At 49.4% G+C, this 19,415-nt stretch overlaps 8 protein-coding genes across 8 annotated transcripts; 3 read left to right on the forward strand and 5 right to left on the reverse strand.

Moving 5' to 3' along the window:
- Positions 1–338: 338 nt before the first annotated feature.
- Positions 339–1,229, forward strand: TrAFT101_001704 (uncharacterized protein; the record flags this gene model as incomplete). Its single annotated transcript, XM_024899579.1, has 3 exons — positions 339–547; positions 613–669; positions 734–1,229. 3 exons carry the CDS (start codon positions 339–341, stop codon positions 1,227–1,229), a joined length of 762 nt encoding a protein of 253 aa, XP_024762823.1.
- A 2,465-nt stretch (positions 1,230–3,694) lies between these two features.
- On the reverse strand, positions 3,695–9,052 carry TrAFT101_001705 (uncharacterized protein). The gene is made up of 2 exons (XM_024899603.2): positions 4,575–9,052; positions 3,695–4,462 (listed from the first exon to the last, which is right to left on the reverse strand). The coding sequence occupies exons 1-2, from the start codon at positions 8,444–8,446 to the stop codon at positions 4,279–4,281; spliced, it is 4,056 nt and encodes a 1,351-aa protein (XP_024762826.1). The 5' UTR covers positions 8,447–9,052; the 3' UTR covers positions 3,695–4,278.
- Positions 9,053–9,402: 350 nt separating this feature from the next.
- Positions 9,403–9,985, forward strand: TrAFT101_001706 (uncharacterized protein; the record flags this gene model as incomplete). Its single annotated transcript, XM_024902390.2, has 4 exons — positions 9,403–9,555; positions 9,618–9,667; positions 9,759–9,832; positions 9,903–9,985. 4 exons carry the CDS (start codon positions 9,403–9,405, stop codon positions 9,983–9,985), a joined length of 360 nt encoding a protein of 119 aa, XP_024762827.1.
- Positions 9,986–10,491: 506 nt separating this feature from the next.
- On the reverse strand, positions 10,492–11,523 carry TrAFT101_001707 (uncharacterized protein; the record flags this gene model as incomplete). The annotated part of the gene is made up of 1 exon (XM_024899660.1): positions 10,492–11,523. The coding sequence occupies one exon, from the start codon at positions 11,521–11,523 to the stop codon at positions 10,492–10,494; it is 1,032 nt and encodes a 343-aa protein (XP_024762828.1).
- A 929-nt stretch (positions 11,524–12,452) lies between these two features.
- On the reverse strand, positions 12,453–13,589 carry TrAFT101_001708 (uncharacterized protein; the record flags this gene model as incomplete). The annotated part of the gene is made up of 4 exons (XM_024903597.2): positions 12,453–12,812; positions 12,862–12,930; positions 13,016–13,493; positions 13,558–13,589. The coding sequence occupies 4 exons, from the start codon at positions 13,587–13,589 to the stop codon at positions 12,453–12,455; spliced, it is 939 nt and encodes a 312-aa protein (XP_024762829.2).
- Positions 13,590–13,983: 394 nt separating this feature from the next.
- On the forward strand, positions 13,984–14,455 carry TrAFT101_001709 (uncharacterized protein; the record flags this gene model as incomplete). The annotated part of the gene is made up of 3 exons (XM_024903598.1): positions 13,984–14,000; positions 14,066–14,339; positions 14,414–14,455. The coding sequence occupies 3 exons, from the start codon at positions 13,984–13,986 to the stop codon at positions 14,453–14,455; spliced, it is 333 nt and encodes a 110-aa protein (XP_024762830.1).
- Positions 14,456–14,631: 176 nt separating this feature from the next.
- Positions 14,632–16,646, reverse strand: TrAFT101_001710 (uncharacterized protein). The gene is made up of 2 exons (XM_024899722.2): positions 15,800–16,646; positions 14,632–15,742 (listed from the first exon to the last, which is right to left on the reverse strand). Exons 1-2 carry the CDS (start codon positions 16,276–16,278, stop codon positions 14,866–14,868), a joined length of 1,356 nt encoding a protein of 451 aa, XP_024762831.1. The 5' UTR covers positions 16,279–16,646; the 3' UTR covers positions 14,632–14,865.
- Positions 16,647–17,012: 366 nt separating this feature from the next.
- On the reverse strand, positions 17,013–19,127 carry TrAFT101_001711 (uncharacterized protein). The gene is made up of 2 exons (XM_024899567.2): positions 18,034–19,127; positions 17,013–17,954 (listed from the first exon to the last, which is right to left on the reverse strand). Exons 1-2 carry the CDS (start codon positions 19,060–19,062, stop codon positions 17,280–17,282), a joined length of 1,704 nt encoding a protein of 567 aa, XP_024762833.2. The 5' UTR covers positions 19,063–19,127; the 3' UTR covers positions 17,013–17,279.
- Between the last annotated feature and the right edge of the window lie 288 nt (positions 19,128–19,415).

Genomic DNA, 19,415 nt, shown 5'->3' on the forward strand with positions numbered 1-19,415 from the left:
CGGATCCTGTCGATCAACGCACCCTCCTTGAGTGTGACTTCAGCCAATCCACCGTCTTGTTGCAGGAGGCACACGGTCATTGACTTCTCCATCACGCATGTGAACAAACCGCCTCCCTAAAAATTACGACCCGTTCACATATTCGTGCTGTTCAAAATACGACTCGTCACACAACACAGCCCTACGGCAGCCTGTCGGATTTGGTCAGCTTCCCAAGCCTTGGTTATCTCTCTGGCTAGACAGTCCTGGTGGTTCCATTCACTTCTACGAACTACCAGGATAACAACTTCAACCTACGCGCTTCTGCTACATCAGACCTGGTAGCTTTGCCATTTATAATGCCTCATCAGCGACGAAAGTCGGGACCTTACACTACCCACTCGTCTACAACAGACGTACGAAAGACTGTTACTGCAACTCCTGCGCAATACAAGCGACCAGTCATGACCCGACGACACACTCCATCCAGTGCCCAAAAGCTGGGACGAGGCAACCGGGAATACACCGAGGTGTATGATAACGAGAGGGAGAGCTTTCCTCAGTTTTGGTAAGGAAGCCTCTCCTTGTGAGCGATGCTGCGGAACATTTACTGACTCTAACTTTTTATTACAGCATGACCTGCGAAAAGCAATTTATCCCCCACGGCGAGATGTTATACTGCTCCGAGACGTATGTTGAACTCTCACTTTGCCTCTTGATTCAAGTTACACGTACTGACAATCTTTGTTTCTAGATGCCGCTGGAGCGATCAAGACTCGTCTTTGCAGCAACCGTCTTCCATTCACAGCTACTTCAGTGCCGCGCATACTACCCAGCCTCACTACACTCTTGAAAAGCCCGAGCCCCGTGATATTGTGCCGCGAGCATCGCCGTCGAGGCCCAGCTCCATGCACTTCAGCAACTCCCCGCCAGCAACGCCAGGCAGCACCCTCAACTACCACACCTCCGCCATGTCTGCTCTGCGATCGCTTAGCATGAGGCCGCCCAGCCCTACCTCACCCACAGGGAGTGGCATCTGGCCCTTCAGCCGCAGCTCGGCCACCAGCCCCAACAACTCGTACACGCGACACTCATCCGGCCACACGTACGACCTGGGCTACGGTAGTGCCTACTCGCACGAAGCTGCATCTGGAGGCATGGAGCGACCACTACCACCGCGAAACCCTGGCAGCAGCTCCAGCTCTCGGCCAAAGAGCATCGAGCTGCTAGTCCCCATGTTTTCTCGGTGATTTCGGACGCACTGGTGTGTTGGGGAGCTTCCTTAGCGCTGCTCCTCCTCCTCCCCCTTGCGGACGGCATAGCGGCTAGCAGCAGCAGCGTGGATGGTGGATGGGACTGGCGCAGCTTAGCCACCGCTCTTGTTGACAGATGTTGCCATAGCGCTGCAGCTCTCACCGCGCCTCTCCGCACTTTGCTCAGAAGGAGCAAGCCGACGATTGCGGGGTTGACAGGGATTCGTGTTCCAGCCGGCAAGGGGGGTCTCACCACCATCAACTGACATGCACACAACGGTCTATCCGAGCATCTCGGCCCCTTTGCCTGTGCTTATGCTGCTGGCCTCCCCCACGGGCTGCTCTGGCCCGGGTTTCCTGAGCAGCTGTCGTCATTGTTTCTCATTTTCGGGCGTTCTTTTTTTTTTTTTTTTCAGGGAGACGAGACAAAAGTTTGATATTACCATTTTCGCTTTTACCCATTCTTATTACTACCACTACTAGTTTTATTTTTGCTTATTACCGCCAACGAATGGAGGGGTCGCCTCTCGGAGCCTTTTACCAACTTTGGACGGCTTCGATTTATCCCCCTCACAGCGCTTTTTTTCCCATTCTCAGTCAATATTCCCCAATTCTCTTATCAGCCGCTTTCACCGTCACCTTCCACCACATATGCGGCCGACGTCCATCCAGGGTGTCGCTCCGCTTTCCGACTCTTATCTACGACTCTTTATCTTCCCAACTCTAACATATCTCCCTTACCTCTTATCTTTCCTCTCTCTCTCTCCCCCTCCTTTTTGTTTTACAAAGATTTTTTTATCGCCTCTGGGCACAAAAATGAATGATATATAAGATGGGATAGATATAAAATATGGTGTGGCTATTTAATGGACGGCGTTTTTTTTTTCCTTTATATATAATTTGGACAAGAAAAAAGTAGCAAGATTTGCATGGCATGATGAAACATCTATTGGGGGATAAGACAGAACCCATGAATAAATGAAAGATTAATTGAAATAAAAAAAATCCATAATAATATTACACTTATCTGAATGAACTTTGATTTTGAGATTCAGCGTATCAGCGATGTCGGCGAATATTCTGATTGTCCAACTCTATTTCTGTTACGAGTCCATATCTAACGAATTATAGATTCGAATCTGCATTACCCAACCCAGCACAGTGTATCTCGTACCTTAGACACGTCCAAGTCCTTATCAGGGTGGCGGCGCCATGTCTCACTCTCAGGCGGTCACACAAGCTGCAAGCACCGCGATCATGCTTTTCTTACCCCACAACCGATAAGTTGTGCTCTTGTGTTCCTTATTTTTTTTTTTTTTTCTTTTAGATTTTTATAATTTTTTTAAACTTTGGTTTTTTTATCTCTGCGTAAAGGTGGTGTTACTAATGATTACGAGCATCTTGTTGTGTCATGTGTGGAGGTGGCGAACAGGGATAGGTGTGTTATACGAATGTTGTGTCGTAGAAGAGAGACGCGAATAGATCTAGTTTATTTTCCTTTTTTTTTTTTTTTTTTTTTTTTCACAACTTGTGTAATTAATCTCTGCGAAAAAGCAAAAAGTCCGCAAGTACATGAATACATAATACGAGTTGCTAAGCAGAGGAGCTGGGTATGAATAAACAGTTGGAATGAGCTGCTTCCAGAGCTTTACTACGAAATCCAATAACCCAGCCTCAGACTTTGATGCTTTCTTTCTATATCAGGCAACACATAGCAATTCTCTCAAATTCGCCTCTTTTCTTTTTTTTTTTCTTTTTTTTTTTTTTTTTAGGTGACGTTTCACCTTTGTTAACCCGTCCTCAAAACACACAAAGTACGGCGTAGCACTACTCTAGTCCCAGTTCTAGAATAAGTTAACCACATGTTTTTTTTTTCCTTTGTAAAAAATATGATGCAACAGCATTGATTAATTGATTGCATGCATATTACAAAAAGTAAGGCTAGATATGGAGCTTTATACGGGAGTAGTATGCCTGTGTTTGTGCCCGTGTGACACAGCATTTGTGGCGCAAAAGTATTGGAGGCGTAACAGTTGTACAACAGAGAAGAATAAAAACGGCGGCTAGCGAAAAGCTGTATAACGCGATAGATTAGTGAAAAAAAAAAAAAGGATTATAAGTGTAACGTCTGGTTACCCAAACTTGATAGAGGCAAATTGAGAATGCGGTAAAACTAGATTGATAGTATGTGTATTGCGTCAGAACGAGCAGTTGTCATACAGGAGATATCGTATGCTACGGAGAAGACAGTAGATCGTAAGTGGCAATACTAGTCCTGTCATTTTGAAGTTAACAATTGAATGCTGGCATGTTTTGTTATATATATCCAAATCGTCGTTAATGCTACTTTCCTTGTAATACGTCAATTGTGTAACTTGCTATTCCGAATAAAGAGAACAAAGAACTTGTATTTGATATAGTTGTTTGGAAATAGTGAGACAAGCACAACATGCCACTCTCTCCTCAACTATAGACATTGAAAGGATAATATCCGACATATCCACAGCCTATCTTAAGACTCAAATCACGCCGACAACTCAGACTTTATCCGAAGATGCAGTTCGAGATCATATCTCAAGATTGAGTCAAAACTTTGTCATTATAACACACCTCATTATCCCACTTGCAATCAACTAATAATACTCTTTGTTCTTCTCAACATGGCCACAAACCACAAAAATTAAGTAACATAATCCCAACCCCGTACAACCACCCTTTTAGTTCCACTACTTCGTTCGCCTCCCCACCCACACGTAGCACATGCCAAGCCGAGTTACACAAAACAAAATCCAGAAAAAACAAAACCAACCAGAACCAGGATTTTGGAGGAAAGAAGTCATCATATATGGCATAATAGCTAATAGAGAGACAAAAAAAGCAATCCTAGCCCCCATCTGGCTTCAGTCATCGAACGTGGCTACCGCCCATGCCACCCTTATTCCCTCTCACTCCGCCGCCCAAAAAAAGCACACTCACTCCTTTATTTTGACATGACATGAAGAGGAAAAAAAAAATCATTACAACCATCCTAAAACAACTAATTTTTTTATATCCCGTCTATTGGTCTTGAGCTCTCCATTTCTCCATATCGTCCTCGGTGCTTTGTCGTATCATATGCCTGAAGCACGCGCGTCTGACTCTCATCGGCCTGCGAAAAGGCATAGCCACGCTGCTTACGCATACGCTGCACCTGCCGAACCTTGCGGATAGCCTTTTGAAATTGTTCCATCCTATTAAGTGAAATGTTAGAGAATTATCACGTCTCTCTCTCTCTCTCTACCTTGTCAAGTTTCAAATAGTAGATTAAAGGAGGGCGGGGGGTAAAGGGGATTGTGTACATACCTAGGCCGGTAGTCCTGAATATTATACTTTTGAATCTCCTGAATGTGGTGGTACGTCTGTGGGAAGTACATTCGCTTGGCATACTTCCAGGCAAAATCACGCGACAAACACAAACATGCCAGCACAAAGGTTTGGAGCCAGAAGACTGGGCTGCTGTACAGCTTAGGGATAACGCCAAAGTACTCGGTCGAGATGTGGATCTTGGGCGCAACGGTACCGTATACGGCAATGAAAACCCACCAGACAGCCATGCTGCCCGGGATAGCCAGAACATGGTACTTGGTCCAGTTGTTCGTTACCAGTGCCGCCTTACCCAGGACCGTAAGGAGGACAGCCCCGTACAGAGCCGTGCCCCACACCCAGTGACCGTCAGTCTGTCCCTGGTTGTCAATCACATCGCTGTACCAGATCAACTCGGCAAAGATGTAGAGGACGAGGGAATGATACACAGCGTTGACAATCCATTGCGCAAAAACTTTGAGCTTGAAGGCAGAGTTTTGCTGGCCCATCATATAGAGCTGAGGGTAGCGATCAAGCAACCGCGCAGAGATGAACTGATCCAGGATACCAATGGCAAGCGGCGGGAAAAACGTAAAGAAGACGTTGTAGAAAGACAAAGTCCATGATTCGTAAATAACTTGGCCGGAGAAAACATTCTGGAACGTATACCAAAACTGCGTCAAGTATAGTGCGATGTTCTTGTAAAAGGAAAACAGGATCGTCTTGCTCACTCGCTGGTAGCTCCAAGCCCCGTGAACGAGCAGCAGCTTTCGTAAATACCTAAACTGAGCAATAGCCACGTCTGCACTTCGTGCAGCTTGTAGACCTTCCTCACCGCTAATACCGACACCAATGTGTGCTGCCTGGATCATGGAAACGTCGTTTGCTCCGTCACCAATAGCGAGAAGAATTGACTGCTTCCGATGCTTCTTGACCAGCTTGACAACCAACGCTTTTTGTAAAGGCGACACACGGCAACAGATGACTGCTTTGCACATGATGGCGAGATCGAGGAAGAGCTTGTCTAAGCCCTTTTCAAGAGCATAGGTGAGAGACTTGCCGTCAATGATGAGGGCGAGGGACTCCATTTCAATGGTACCATCGCCTTGAGTTCTAATGGCATCGAGCTTCTTCTGGATATTGTCACGGGTTGCAGCGGCTGTCTCTTCGTTGACAATCAGGAGCATCATGTCTTCGCTGAGAAGCTTGCAACTCATGCCGATATTGATGGCCGTTTCCTGTCGATCTCCGGTCAAAACCCAGACCTTGATGTTGGCCTGCTGAAGGGTGTGAATGGTCTCTGGTACGCCATCTTGGAGACGATCTTCGATAGCAGTGGCGCCAAGAAGGTAAAAGTCATGTTCAATAATTTCAGCAGCCTTGTCCAGCTCTTCAGCTCGGTTACCGCCCACAGTCGTCGCTGCCGTGTCGAAGATCTGGCGCCATTCTTGGTACTCCTGCTCCGGAACTTCGCGCATAGCCAAACAAAGCGTCCTGAGACCTTCCGAAGCGTACTCTTCCAGGTGGCGCAAGGTGGTTTCAACATGGGGATTTTGGTCGTTTAGTCGTTCCAAAATGACGGTATCGGCACCCTTGCAGTAGATTCGAACCTTTCCATCCGGACAGCGGAAGATGGCCGACATTCGCTTACGGGTCGAGTTGAATTCGCAGACGGCTAGTAATTCATATTCCTGTGGTCGGCCACTCGCTTCGATAATGACGGATCTGGGTTTTCGAGCAGTAAATTTGTAACCCAAGGTGACCGCTCCGGCCACCAGCGCACCTTCATCGGGGGAGGCTGCTTGGTATTTAACCTGTCCTTTCTCGTCCATTTCGGGGATAACCGTGTGGCAAGTGGCTAGCAGGGCAAGGAAATGATCAATCATTCCCGCAGTCTCATGGCCTCCTTCCAGATTGGCTCGGAGCGCCTTGAAATCAAAGATAGCAGACTCTTCGTCGTCCATACCAGTCGATCGGCGGTCTTCAGGAACCTCTTCGGCATACATAATGCCACCAATAGAGCATTGTTTGAACTCCATCTGGTTGCAGGTAAGCGTACCAGTCTTGTCTGAGAATACATACTCAACCATGCCAAGCTCCTCAACCAAACTCGACGTTCGGCAGGTAGCCGGCGTATCATTCTTATCGTAGTACATGTCAAGATCGTCATTGATAAGAATACCATGCCAGTATTTGACCAATTCTATACTAACGAAGAGAGAGATGGGGACCAAGGCAGAGAACAACACCCAATATGTAACCATATCTTTGAAGAAGACTCCAGTTGCAGTTCCAGCGCTGTTGATTTTATCCAGGTACAGATATGAAAGCGAGTCGCCCGTAGCGCCGCGCATAATCAAGTCGCCAATGGTACAGATGAGGCTAAGTACCAACAGCATTCCGACTAGCATGAGCACGAGCCAGTTGAGCTGTCTCTCGACCTTGGTCCGCTTAATTGGCGTCGCTGTGGCGTTTCGCATTAGCTTAGTTTCGTGGCCAGTGAAAACGACGATGCCATGGATCCATGGGGTATTTCGCAAAGTGGCGCCTCGGAGGAGTAGCTGCTCAGGATTCAACGCGAGCTCCTTCTCTCCTCCACCTGCTTGCATCGTCAATGTCGCTTCGTACGTGTACAGGCTGCTGTTGGGCTGTTCCGACTTGATGCGCCCGCCTAGTCGGCTCAGCTCGCTAGGGGATACCATTGTCGAAGTCTCGGGGAGAGCTTGCTTAATCTTCAAGTTGGTCTCGCCGTCCAGGTTTGCTGTTTCGATATAACAGAGACCTTCGGGCTCGGAACTTGCCAGGAGAACCAGATCGGCCGGAAAAGGCTCCTCAGACTCGACTCTAACTACATCGCCAACTGTCACAGCATTCCATTTCGTTTCCGTAAAATTTGAACCACGTAGAACTCGCGCCAGAGAAGTATTAAGAGCATTATCCGCCGTTCGTCTTCGATAATCCTCCACCAACTCCTTAATAGCGGAGACCAAGAGCACAATGGCCAATGGTCCGATTGTCGTATATTTGTTCGTGGGCGAAAGACCGGGAATCTGTTGCAAAGCGGCTGTGAACAAGAAGAAGATGTTTGCAACCTTGGAAAATTGTTCAAAGAGAAATTTGGGTAGAAATGTAGCGATGTTGTACTTGGCCGTTGAAATGTAATTGCCAGTGTACTTGTTAGCGGCATTCGCGGGAGGGTTGTTAAGATGAATAATTCTTGGTCCCATAGTCGAAGGATCAGGTTTGCCACGGCCAAAGCCAAACTTGAAGTTGCTCATCATATTCCCCTTGGGCTGTTGTTCCTGCTGCTGCTGTTGTTGCGGCGGGCCCCTCGCCCCGGGCTCTGTCAAGGGCAAATCCATCTCGGAATAGCCCTGGCCCATCCCAAGCCTATGCTTCAACTTGCCGAAAAACCCTCCTCCCAGAGTCAGCACGCTGTTGCGGGCCATCGCATTGTTTCTAGCAGCTGAGGACTGCCCCGCATCCCCAGTGCCTCCTTGCTGGTAATACATGTCATCTTCAGGATAGTCGTCGAAGTCGTCGGCGTAGCGCTGATAGTTGTCGAGGTCTGATGATTGGCTGAATTGCTGAGAGTGATACGGCCCCGAGTGTCCTGATGGTTGCGCCACCTGCGCTCCCATGGAGCGACCTGCTTGTGGATATGACGGCTCGGCTCCGACAAAGTCATCGTAGGACACAGAGGGCCGGCTCTGCGGGTCGTGGTCAAGGTCATAGGCTCGTGCAAGATCGTCGTCGTTCAGGGCCGACCGCTGTCCTGCGCTGTAGATCGGCTGCTCGTTGTCCAGGTCAAGCAAAAGGTCGTCGTTATTTGAGGGCCCGCCATGGCGTCCCATAGGTTGTCGTCCAGCCATGCAGGACAACAAGCGATGGGTTAGGCGATCGGGATGGCGGGATAGCAACGCATGCGGGATCGATGTTGTTAGAAAGCCAGCACGGGCGGCTTTGTCTCTTTGTCGTTCTGTGATGTCGGATTCTGGGTTGGCGGACTTGCAACTCGGGTCGAAACAAGGCCCGCGATATCGATAGCGCCTGCTCCGTCAGACCGGTGATCTGTTCCGTTCCGTGTGGCTGCACAGCCTCGTTTCGGCGCAGGCCTTTGGTGCTGGATAGTGGGACGCTTGTCGAGGCTCAGGGCGCTGGTACGTCAGCACCAGCAGACAGAGGCGCAGTGAGGTGCAAAAGAATTGGATTGCAAGTAATAATAGCAACAAGCGAGCGCGGATATCTAAGCTCTCAGCAAGATTTTTCGGGGCGTCCAGGAACGGCACTGGGTTCTTACTTGCTCCCCTCTACCCCCTCCCCAGGATTCGATACGAGGCGCTGATGCTGAAAGGGGGCCGTGTTAGCTGCTGCCATTACAGCGTCTACAGGCGTCTGCGTGCTGCTGCTCCACTGCCGCAAGAACCTGGGCCCACGTTCCAGTCCAGCCTGGTTCCCCTGAGAGAGTCCCCTTTGCGACAAGTCTCTCTCCACCGCAGCTGTAGCGGCGAGGTACTTTGCTGAATGCCAGAGCTTTGCAATACACACGCGTCGAAACGGGCGAGTTTCGTCACCCTTGGAATTCAAACAGTATATCGGCGATTTTCCATACGGAGTACTACCTGGTACGAGCTTAGAACGGTAGTACGCCACTGCTATCTCAGCCTTGCCACAAGCATCAAACCTCCGATATCAAATACGTAAGGCTGAACTAGACTGTTGAAGGATAGAAATACCATCTTTTCCTTCGCTCAGTCTAATTTATAACCTCTCTCCTGCGGCATAGCGCTCAAACGAACCAGATACGAACACCACCCTCAACACAACCATGGTGTGCAGTAAGTGCTTGAAGCTCACCAAGAGCACAAAGCTCGCGACCCCAGAGGTCAAGAAAAAGAGTGAAATGTACTACGGATCACCGGCTTCTTCAAAGGCGAGCGGCTCTAAGTCAGCCACCCTGGGCAACACCGGAGTATCAAAGGTATAAAGGGCCAACATCCAGTTCTCTTCTCATCAAAGGATGGTATTAACAGGTTTCCTCAGAGTAAGCTGCTATCCAAAGCAGCGAAGAATCCATATGCGGCGTATTCGAGGTATGTATTTTTTTTTCTTGTTTGCTAAATGGTAGTAGAGTATTACACTTCATCTACATTTGATAGTAGCTAACGGCCTCCACCTCCATAGCTCATGTACGAAGTGTAAAACCAAAATCACACAAGGCCACTCTTATTGCCAAAAATGCGCCTTCAAGACTGACTGTGAGTACATTGATCTTGTTTGCCTTTTCTTTATCCTTCGTTAGGCTCCTTAGGCTCACGATCATTACAGCTTGTCCCATGTGTGGGAAACCAAACAAAAAATCCAATCCCAAGGCTCCAACCATTGATGCGTATAAAAACACGCTGAAATAAATGACATCGCCATGCTTGTATATGGCAAGGAAGCCATCATTTTATTCGACACATAAATCAGCACGCCAAACATACGAATGTCATTGGAAGAGCGGTGAGCACAACTTACTGAGTACTTGTGTGTATCTACATTACATCACATCATGAGGCAGCATACCCCGTTTTGATGCAGCATTGTCCACGCACATGAGGTTCAGGTCACCTGCATCAATCTGAAATAGTCTCTAGCAGAGAGCAGATCTCTAGCAGTAAAGGAGTACTGAGCCTGGGCTTATTGATAATGAGAGTAACGCCGACTTGAAGAGACCTGTAGCTGACTAGGCAATTATACATTCTTAGTCAGACATAGGATTAATATGAGTAATTCATGAACTATGTATACTCCAAGCTATAAATGTTCATCTTCAAGTAAAAAAGTAAAGCAACGCCTCAAAAATTTATGACCTAAGAGCTCGTGCTATCATTATTCACTCATTCATACTTCATTCAATATCTCATAATCTAGTCTAAAGCACAGACCGAGGTGCACCACCCAGTGCTTTATTCAACCACTGTGCAATTTGCCGATTCACCTCATGCCCAGCCTCCACCAAAGCCCAATGCGAAGCATTCACCTCCGACCTCGTAAGATCGGTATAAAACGCATCCATGCCCTTGGACATGGACGGCGGCAAAGCACTATCCCTGCTCGCCGAGATGAAGAGCGCCGGCATCTCATACTTCATCGGACGCCCAGTCTTCGCATACTCGGCCTCCTGCTCCGAGTTAATCTCCCGCGTTCGGTACCAGTTCAGCGGGCCTCGCATCTCCGGCGGCCCATGCAGCGAATACTGCTCGATGTAGTACTCCAGCTCCTGCTCGTCCAGCAGCATAGGCGGCCTCAGCTTATCCAGGTTATCGAAAAGGACGCCTTCGCTCGTATTGAAGCCCGTTTCGCCGTTGGGGCCCCGAGCGCCGAATAGAGCGAGGAAGAACTTGCGGAGCATGTCTTTGCCTTGGATGCGGGCCTGGACGTCCGGGCCCCCGAGCTGCAGCTGGTACTTGAAATTGGGCAGGCCACCCGCAGCGATGATGTCCTCAAGGCGAACTCTTTTTGTGTTTATAGGATTTAGAGGAGTGCAGACGGAGAAGACGGCCTTGATCAGCTCGGGATAGTAGTAGGCGACTCGCCAGATGATGGCACCGCCCCAATCATGGCCACCAAGAACGATCTGGCCCTTTTCGCCGACAAACTCGCGAGCCAGCGCAACAATGTCTGCGCAAACGCTCTGGAATGAGTATTCCTTGATGTCTTGAGGGGCATCGGTGCCGGCATAGCCAACCATGTTGGGGGCCACGACCTGGAAGCCCAGCGACATCAAGTAAGGGATCTGGCAGCGCCACCCAAAGGCCATATCCGGCCAGCCATGAATAAGAAAGATTGTGTCGACCTTGGGGCCTTGCGGCTCGCCAAGAATATAAGAATATGTCTTGCCACGGACCTGCTTGGTCTCGTACTTGACCCGAGGGTCGTTTGGCTTCAATTTGCTGGTATCCATCTTGTGGATTTTCCAGTGCCTTAAAAAACGAGGTGAGCCACAATAAAGAATGGTGTGTTAGAGTGAAAACAAGATGTTGAAGAGATGTCTGTTCATTCAAGTAGCATAACAGCCAATTGGCCCTACAGACGGATGGACGGACTTCTCTAGCGAGGTAGTAGTGAGGGGCTCCAGTACCACGAAAGACCGCCAGCAACGCCTCCAGGCTTGGGGAAAAAGCGTAAAACAAGTTAATTTTAGGTTTAATGACAAATCCTTGTCTTGGCTAGTTTCAAGCAATCGAAAAGGAGCAAGAAATGCTGTGATTGTCACAGCATTGTTCGTGTCACTAATAAGAGGCACAGCGTTGTTCTCCGTATTCCATCCCCACTACGGGCCTCGGCCGGCGCTCATCAGCTGCTGTGGGGCATTGTTGCAACAGGTTATATGCTCCGTGCTCCCTGCAGAAACATGCCGAGGAAGTTCATTGCCGCCTAATACCTGGTAATTTTGCGCAATATTGCTCGTTGCGATGCCTGCACCTGATGATGATGATCGCTATGTAGCTCCACAGCCATGGGTTAGTATCAAATGCATTCCCCCGGTTTAAGCGTGTGGCTCTGTCAACGCTCAAGCCACCTCCACGTAAATGCGGGACGATTGCAATGTTCAAGCTTCATTTCTCATATAGAACTTCCCTTCCTTCTCGTGCTCTTGCTTGGAACTACCTACAGTACATAACTGCAGCTCCCCATAGCGACAAACTACAAATGCTCCGGCATAGTTAGGTAGGCTGATGAATAAGAATGCCCACAATGCAATAAAATAAAAGCCGCGTTATAAGGAAATAGATGTCACTTGGTCTCCAGTAGTTTGAAAAAAAAAAAAAAAAAAAAAAAAAAAAAAAAAAAAAAAAAAAAAAAATGGGGGAATCATTTCGTAAAAATCGGTCAGTAAATCACCATGTCCTCCTCAGCCTCCTCGAGGTCATCACCAGATTCGTCGTGATGCCCCTTGTGTATGTCTTGAGACACTCTTCGCTCTTGTAGATGAGACTTGTCGACACTGTGATGCGGGCTCCGGACAGGGCTCTCGCGTTCGGGCGCTCCCGTAGCAGTAGCAGGAGCAGCAGCAGCAGGTTCATCAGGGGTCACGCTTCTTTGCCTCGTTGGGGGACCATACCGCTCAATATGCCGCTGTTTCCGAGCCTTGAATTGCTCAACTTCCTTCTCTATTGAGGCTTTCGCCCTCTGGATCTGATCGTCGATGGTATCTCTTTGATCCGACGTGACTTTCCATGGTAGATAGAACTGCATGTCCATTAGCATAGGCTTGACCATTAAGCCGGACGGTACTTACAATCGCGGGTTCCGACCTAGTCCGTAGGAATCTCGCCATAGCTAAGCGTTTCTCGTGCTTGTTCTTCATCTGTAAAGATCCAGAATCAGCACACCATCTTCTCCATTCAAACATCATTCTATTCCTCCCATGCCAGGGCGCGCGCAGCTCTTACCACTTCTTCGTCAAACACAATCTGTTCCGCCATGCGGATCTGGTACAGCTTCTCCAGCTTCTCGCTTCTCTTCTGATCATCTTCAACTCTCTGCTTCTGCATCCGTTCTTGCTGGCGGCGCTCAATTTCCTGGCGGCGCTTCTGCTGCTGAGACGTGTTAGATGTCTGGCTCAAGGTACTCATCAAGCCGCCAAACAACCGCTTCCCCCGCTTCTTTTCCTCCTGCATCACCAGTTTGCGTCGGTCTTGGGCTGCGGCTGATGTGACTTGCTCGCCGTCGTCGCGGTCATGGCCAGGCAATGATGGCCGTTTCGAAGCTGTGACATTGTCATGGTCGTCGTTATCGTGCTTCGCGCGCTTTGTAGAATCATCCTCGGGTCTCTCGTCTTCAGCTTTTCTTTTGAGGGATGCATCTTCGTTGTTCTCTGGCGCTGGGCGGTCTTCATCAGCTGGTCGTGGCAGTCCTGCTGCCGCCGCACTATAAGAAAAGGTCCCATCGGTCAGGTTTCAAGCTTGCGGCAAAGAGGAATGTGCATACTTACTTTTCCGCCTCCCCGATTGTAGCCATTGTCATCCCAGTGCAATTCACCTCATCAAAATGAACTTGTTACAGCGACATGATATTGAAACGGGCTTGAAGCTAGAGCTTGCGTAGAATGATTGGCTTGAGCTAGGCTGTCAAAAGGTCGAGGCTGAGTAAGAAGTCGCGGACCTGCTTGGGGCACTTCGCCCCCACTGTAAAACGTTCTAGCACATGATTGGCTTAATTCCTTCTTCCACCCATTGATTCCATCCAACGTCACTGCAAGGCTGATGAGAAATCCACACGACTTTGCCCTTGCAGCTCTAGCCTCCGAGACCTTGGATCTGCAGCATATTAAGACTGTCTCTGCCCTTTTTCCTCTTCCATCACCGTCTCATCCTCCACCCAACAACATCCAGGGCATCACAAACTCCTCTCGCCTGCCATGTCTCGCCATCACCCGTAAGTTCATTCCCGCGTCGCCATGCTTCAGACAAGAAAGACATCTTGCTAACTTCTCTCTCCAGCGATCTCGTCATGTGCCGCAAGCAATCCGGCATTGCCATCGGCCGTCTCTGCGATAAATGCGACGGCAAATGCCCCGTCTGCGATTCTTACGTTCGACCTACGACTCTTGTCCGTATCTGCGACGAGTGCAGCTTTGGCAACTACCAGAACAAGTGCGTCGTCTGCGGCGGTGAGGGCATCTCGGATGCCTTTTACTGCTACGAGTGCACCCGCCTAGAGAAGGATCGCGATGGATGCCCCAAGATTATAAACCTCGGCAGTTCAAGAACAGACGTATGTTTCGCTGCCTCTCTCGTTGCCCTTCCAAAGCAGTACATGCATATGCTAACCTTTCTTCTCACATACAGTTATTCTACCAAAAGAAAACGAATCGGCAAGCAAATTACTAGCCAAGCAGTGGCCCGGGTTTGGGCAGGATAGTATATTGAGGGGGGAAAAAAATTATAAAATTCATACTTGTCAAATTTTAATTATGTGTCTGGATTGGAGTTTGGCGGCGCTTTGGTTATTCGGCATCATTGGCACCTTGTTTACTTGGGGACTTCTCATCTAGATAAATATGTGTGGCCACGGCCTTCAGCAGCATGACTCAAATCTCGCATGTTTTTATAGACTGAAAGCTAGAAAAGCTAAAGGCATATTCATCATAATTATCGTGTCCGCCAGGACATAGGTACACGGTACAGCTAATCAAGCTATCCAAGACTAAAACTCCATCTCATGCAGAGAAGATAAAAAAAATAATACAAAGGAAAAATTATGTATAAGTTTGGTGTACAATCCCAGCATCCATGCTCCTTTAAATGTAGCTCACTTTAGTTCCCATTCCCACTGTTGCTGCAACTTTTGCCCATGATGTCCTCACCATTTGCTCTACTCGCTGTCGCGTAGCTTTGTGGCCGAGCATGATGAGTAGGCCCATGGTGAAAACCATCACCCTCATTAGTACCGCAGGATTGCCCGTGATGGAGCTCGCAAGAGTCTCAAATAGCTGTCGAAAGCGGGATAAGATCAAAGTGGCTCGGGCTGTGATGGTTAGGGGCCCTGCCGCCGCTGAAGATGCGCCGGCTTTTGATCGCGATTTCCCAGTCGGACGTGGAGGACGCGCGACGCTGTTCTGGGGTGATCCGGGGGGCTCGGCTTTTCCTACTCCGCTAAAGCTGGGAGTCTGCTCGATACCGTAGTCACCCTCGCTGGTCTCCCGGCTTTGTCGTTCTTGTTCAAGTCGTTTCCGTTCCTTCTCTTCATTCTCAGCCTTTAGCCGCTTTGCCTCGGCAATATCTTTCTGCAGTTGCTCCTCTTGCCGCTTTAGCTCTTCCCGGTCTTTTCGCTCCTGTTCCTCTTGCTCCTCTTGTAGGCTCTGCAGAGCTTGCTGGAAGGCTTCTCTGCGTTCCTCGTCGAGGACAGCGCTCACGTCAATGAATTCGCGAGCATAGTCCCACTCGTTGTTCTGGGGAAGAACGTGGAGAGTATAGAGTTCTAGAAGCTTCACTCGTGAATTTAGGTCTCCGGGAGTGTTGGCGCCGTTGGCTCTCCTGGCGGGGGACTGGTAACGGTTCGATGGCTTTGCAAAATCATTCAGATCAAGATTGGGAATGTTCGATGAGGCTAGGTAGTTTTCCAGCATCTTCTGATTAAGAGTCTGGTCGCGCGCATGCGCAAGTAGCAGCGTCGCCCTGTAACCGCTCTGGTTAGTGGTCTCTCTTGAATTATGGGGGTTGGAACAAACTCACAGGTTTATCACGACGTCAGCGTCAACATCTCCTTCTAGACCGTGATATCCATTCCGGACGACTTCCTCCCAGATGGAACCGTCTCGCACTTTGGTGCACAGCGCTCTCCATTCCTGGTTGCCAAAGGCATCCTTGCCTTCTTCAGGCTCCAGCTCGACAATTGCGTTCAGGAGTGTCAAATATAGACTCCAGACTTTGATCCTAGTCCCTCGCGAAGACTTGGTTACGGGAGCTGGCTCGCCATCGTCAGCAGAGCTGGGAGGAGTGATGATGGGGCGCAGCGTGCTGAGGGCCTCGGGCAGTCGACGCGTCAAGAAGAGCGTTGAAGCTTGTCGGTACGTCTTGGACACGGGCGAATAGCGTTTGGATCCGGACGACGACAGGGAGGAAATAGACGAGGCGAGGAGGCCATTTCCAAAAGACTCGCTACTCGACATTGCCGGGTTGAACGAGGCGTTGTAAGAGCCTCCGTACGCCATGGTGGAAAGTGTGCTGCGAGCACTTCAGCAGCAACGCGATGAGCCGGGCAAAGTAGTGGAGATGGCGGTGTTGGCGACGGCACTCAGGGTGGATAGATTCGCCAATTGGAGGTAAACAAGGAGCAGCAGCAGCAGTCAGCGGTCACCGGGGTCGATGCAGCCTTATGCCCATGTGTCATGCAGGCCTCGCGCGAAGAAGAATTCGAGAGGCTGGCTTTATCAATAAAGAAGAGGGCCAGGGAAGAAAGGAGACGGCGGCCGGTGATGATTCAGCTGGGACGGCCTCTTGTTTCTGTCGCGACGCTGGCCAAAGGGCTTGCATGCCAGCCACTTGCGGTTTGGCTGACGGTGGGCAGACCAGCTTTTCCCAGCCAGTGGCAGGCCCAGGCGTTTTAGCCTCGGCACCGCCAGAAGGAGAGCACCGTCGGCTCCACCGAAGCTGCGCAGGTCAGCCGAGGCCAGCTGGCAGTGGCAGCTGCTATCCGCTACCTGGCCGCCCACGGCGTTTTGTATGGAGAGTCAGGTACCACACTAACCTCCGCTACCCGATCTACATCGCAGGCCAACATCTGATCTCCTCTAGCAGGGATCCGCCGTCTAATTCCGGAGATGAAGAGCTGTTTCGAGAAACAGGCGATATGCATCGTGCAGCCATTCATTTTAAAGTGCCACCCGCGTGACGGGATTGCATGTCTCAGTCGGAGTCCGTGGATGGCGTGTCTTGAGTATCACCATGCGGGGACGAGGCAACAACACGACATGTGAATTGCTCCTCTGGATAATACAACCAACTCAATACTAGTGCTGCATCTTAATACGAGCTTGTATCAGCATTATCCTATGAGTATGAATCTTCAATATTATCCTCGTAAGCTTCGTAGTATCATGAACCTGCCTCCATATATATAGCCAAAACCAAGAACCAAAAGAAAGACGCCTTTAGTGTACATATAAGCCCCCATATTGTATGATGCTACTCCTCCAATAATTCAAAACGGCTTTCACGACCTACGCGTTCTTCTTGATCTCCGCAGCGACGCTTCAACGTCCTCTGAACTCCTTGAGACAATGATGCTGTCCTCTCTCTCTAGCAGAGTGGTCGATGCTCCTAAAAGCTGGTCTTCCCGGATCCAGCCAGACTCCAATGCAAAGCACGCTACATCAGCCGCGCACCCGAAAGCAGGCACATTCTTAGGGGCGTCCGGGTTCAAATACTTCCACAGCTCTGCCGTCTCTTTCTTGAACTTTGTGAGTTCTCTCTTGTTACCTTCAAAATGCTCCACCAGGTACTCGTACGTATAAGCCAGCCAGAGCACATTCGTGTAAGGCACATATGCGTCCCAAGAAAGCGGCCCGTCAATACCTTTGGCATAAGGGATATTGTGGGCTTCGGGTGGCATCCAGTTTCGGTCAGCACGGAGTAAGAAAGACCGCATTTGCCTATAGACTTTGCACTGCGGGTTGTAAGTGCCAGTGAATAGGCTGAGATCCCTCTCCAGGTCGTAGACGATGGGCGCGGCATCATCGTTTGTCAGGTCTTCAGCTCGTGAGAGCCCATAGTCTAAGATTGTGATGTCTAAGCCAGAATAGCCGAAGAAGCCATCTACTTTAGGATCCCTCTGCCGAGGAGGGCGGGCTTGCTTGATGCAGAGATTACCCTCATGTAAGTCGCGATGCTACCATGAGTCAGCATTATACGGCGATTGAGGTTGAAAGAATTGAAGCAACAGGAAGAGAGAGAAAAAAACATCTTACCTCAAACATGGCGACTTCTTCAGCTCTTGCTAGTGCAATCGCTTCCAAGAGGAAAATGTCCCACAATTGATCCACGCTGTCCAATTCCCAGTTTTCCAGTGACTTCCCTGCATCTCCTAGTTCCACAACTAAGAAGGCTGTGTCATCTAGATACCGGCTCGGTGATGGATAATATTGTGCTCTGCCGGGATCTTCTCTCTTCATCCTCTTCTGCACCGTTTGATGCGTTTCCAGAAGCTCGCTTGTCGTTCTCCCTTTTACAATGTATCGTTCTTTATAAACAGCGAATCCCGGAATGTCGGCCAGCCATTCGGATATTTGTAGCTCATTGTTGACATCGATCTCTGAATGGGGCTCTTCATCAATGAGGCCGGATGCTACCTGCGCCTTTGTCAGGGCTTTGATTGGTGAAGGCAGTCGTATGGCCTTGATGATGCTCGTGCCTCGTTTGTTGGTGATGCGGTAAACCTCTGCGGATGAAGCTTCGGCAATCTTGGTAATCTGGTCTCCAGGAGGGCAGACATCGCCCCAAGTGAGAACTCTCAAGGCTGGCTCCTGCGCTATCGAAGGAACAGGGTCTTTTGTCCTGATTTTCGATACGGTCTCGCGTGTCCGCGGCTTCCCGCGTTGGCGTTCTTCTTTCAGATTTATGACGGTTTCATCTTCTGAAACTTGAATAGTCTCTTCTGAAATGTCTTCTTCAATAGCAATTGGCTTGGCACCTTTGGCAGACCTTCTCTTTGGCTTTCCAGTATCACAAACTCTAGGCTCGCCCACCACAACCGACACATCTTCTTGTGCTGCTTTTTTCCGACTCCTTGGTTTCTCGGGGCTCTCTAAGATTGAGATTTCGGAAAAACTTGTGGTGAGGGGGACGATTTGTTCGTCAATTGGCTTTGCATCTTGCTTTGCAATTTGCGAGCTGGGTGGTTCTCGGACAGGGGTCTGGACCAGCTCTGCAAACATCCTTTCCGCATTGGACTTCTTGGATTGCTTTCCATATTGACGGGCTACCGCTGTGCGACGCATTTTTGTTCATTGCTTTTCTATAGTGCCGTTCTCACCCGAGTAAAGGCTACTGTTTGAACCCATGGATTCCAGCGCTGAAGTTGGGCTTGAAGATTACCGACTCTCGGCGTTGGCTAGGCAACAGCGGCTAAGGGTCTTGTGTTAGTCAGCCGGCAGCATCCGTAGGACTCAACGTCATATGTGTTCACATAGAAGGGCTTTGTCTAATTGGATATACTATCTATATATATGGAACAGATAATACTGATATCACAGTCCATAACGACTATGCTGGCAGCAGTCTCTATCTAGCCTGATCCTATCCTGCAGCGCAACAACGCTAGCATGTGGTGATAATTAGCAGGAGCTAGGCG

This window comes from Trichoderma asperellum, chromosome 1 (assembly GCF_020647865.1).
Source record: "Trichoderma asperellum chromosome 1, complete sequence".
Taxonomy (NCBI): domain Eukaryota; kingdom Fungi; phylum Ascomycota; class Sordariomycetes; order Hypocreales; family Hypocreaceae; genus Trichoderma; species Trichoderma asperellum.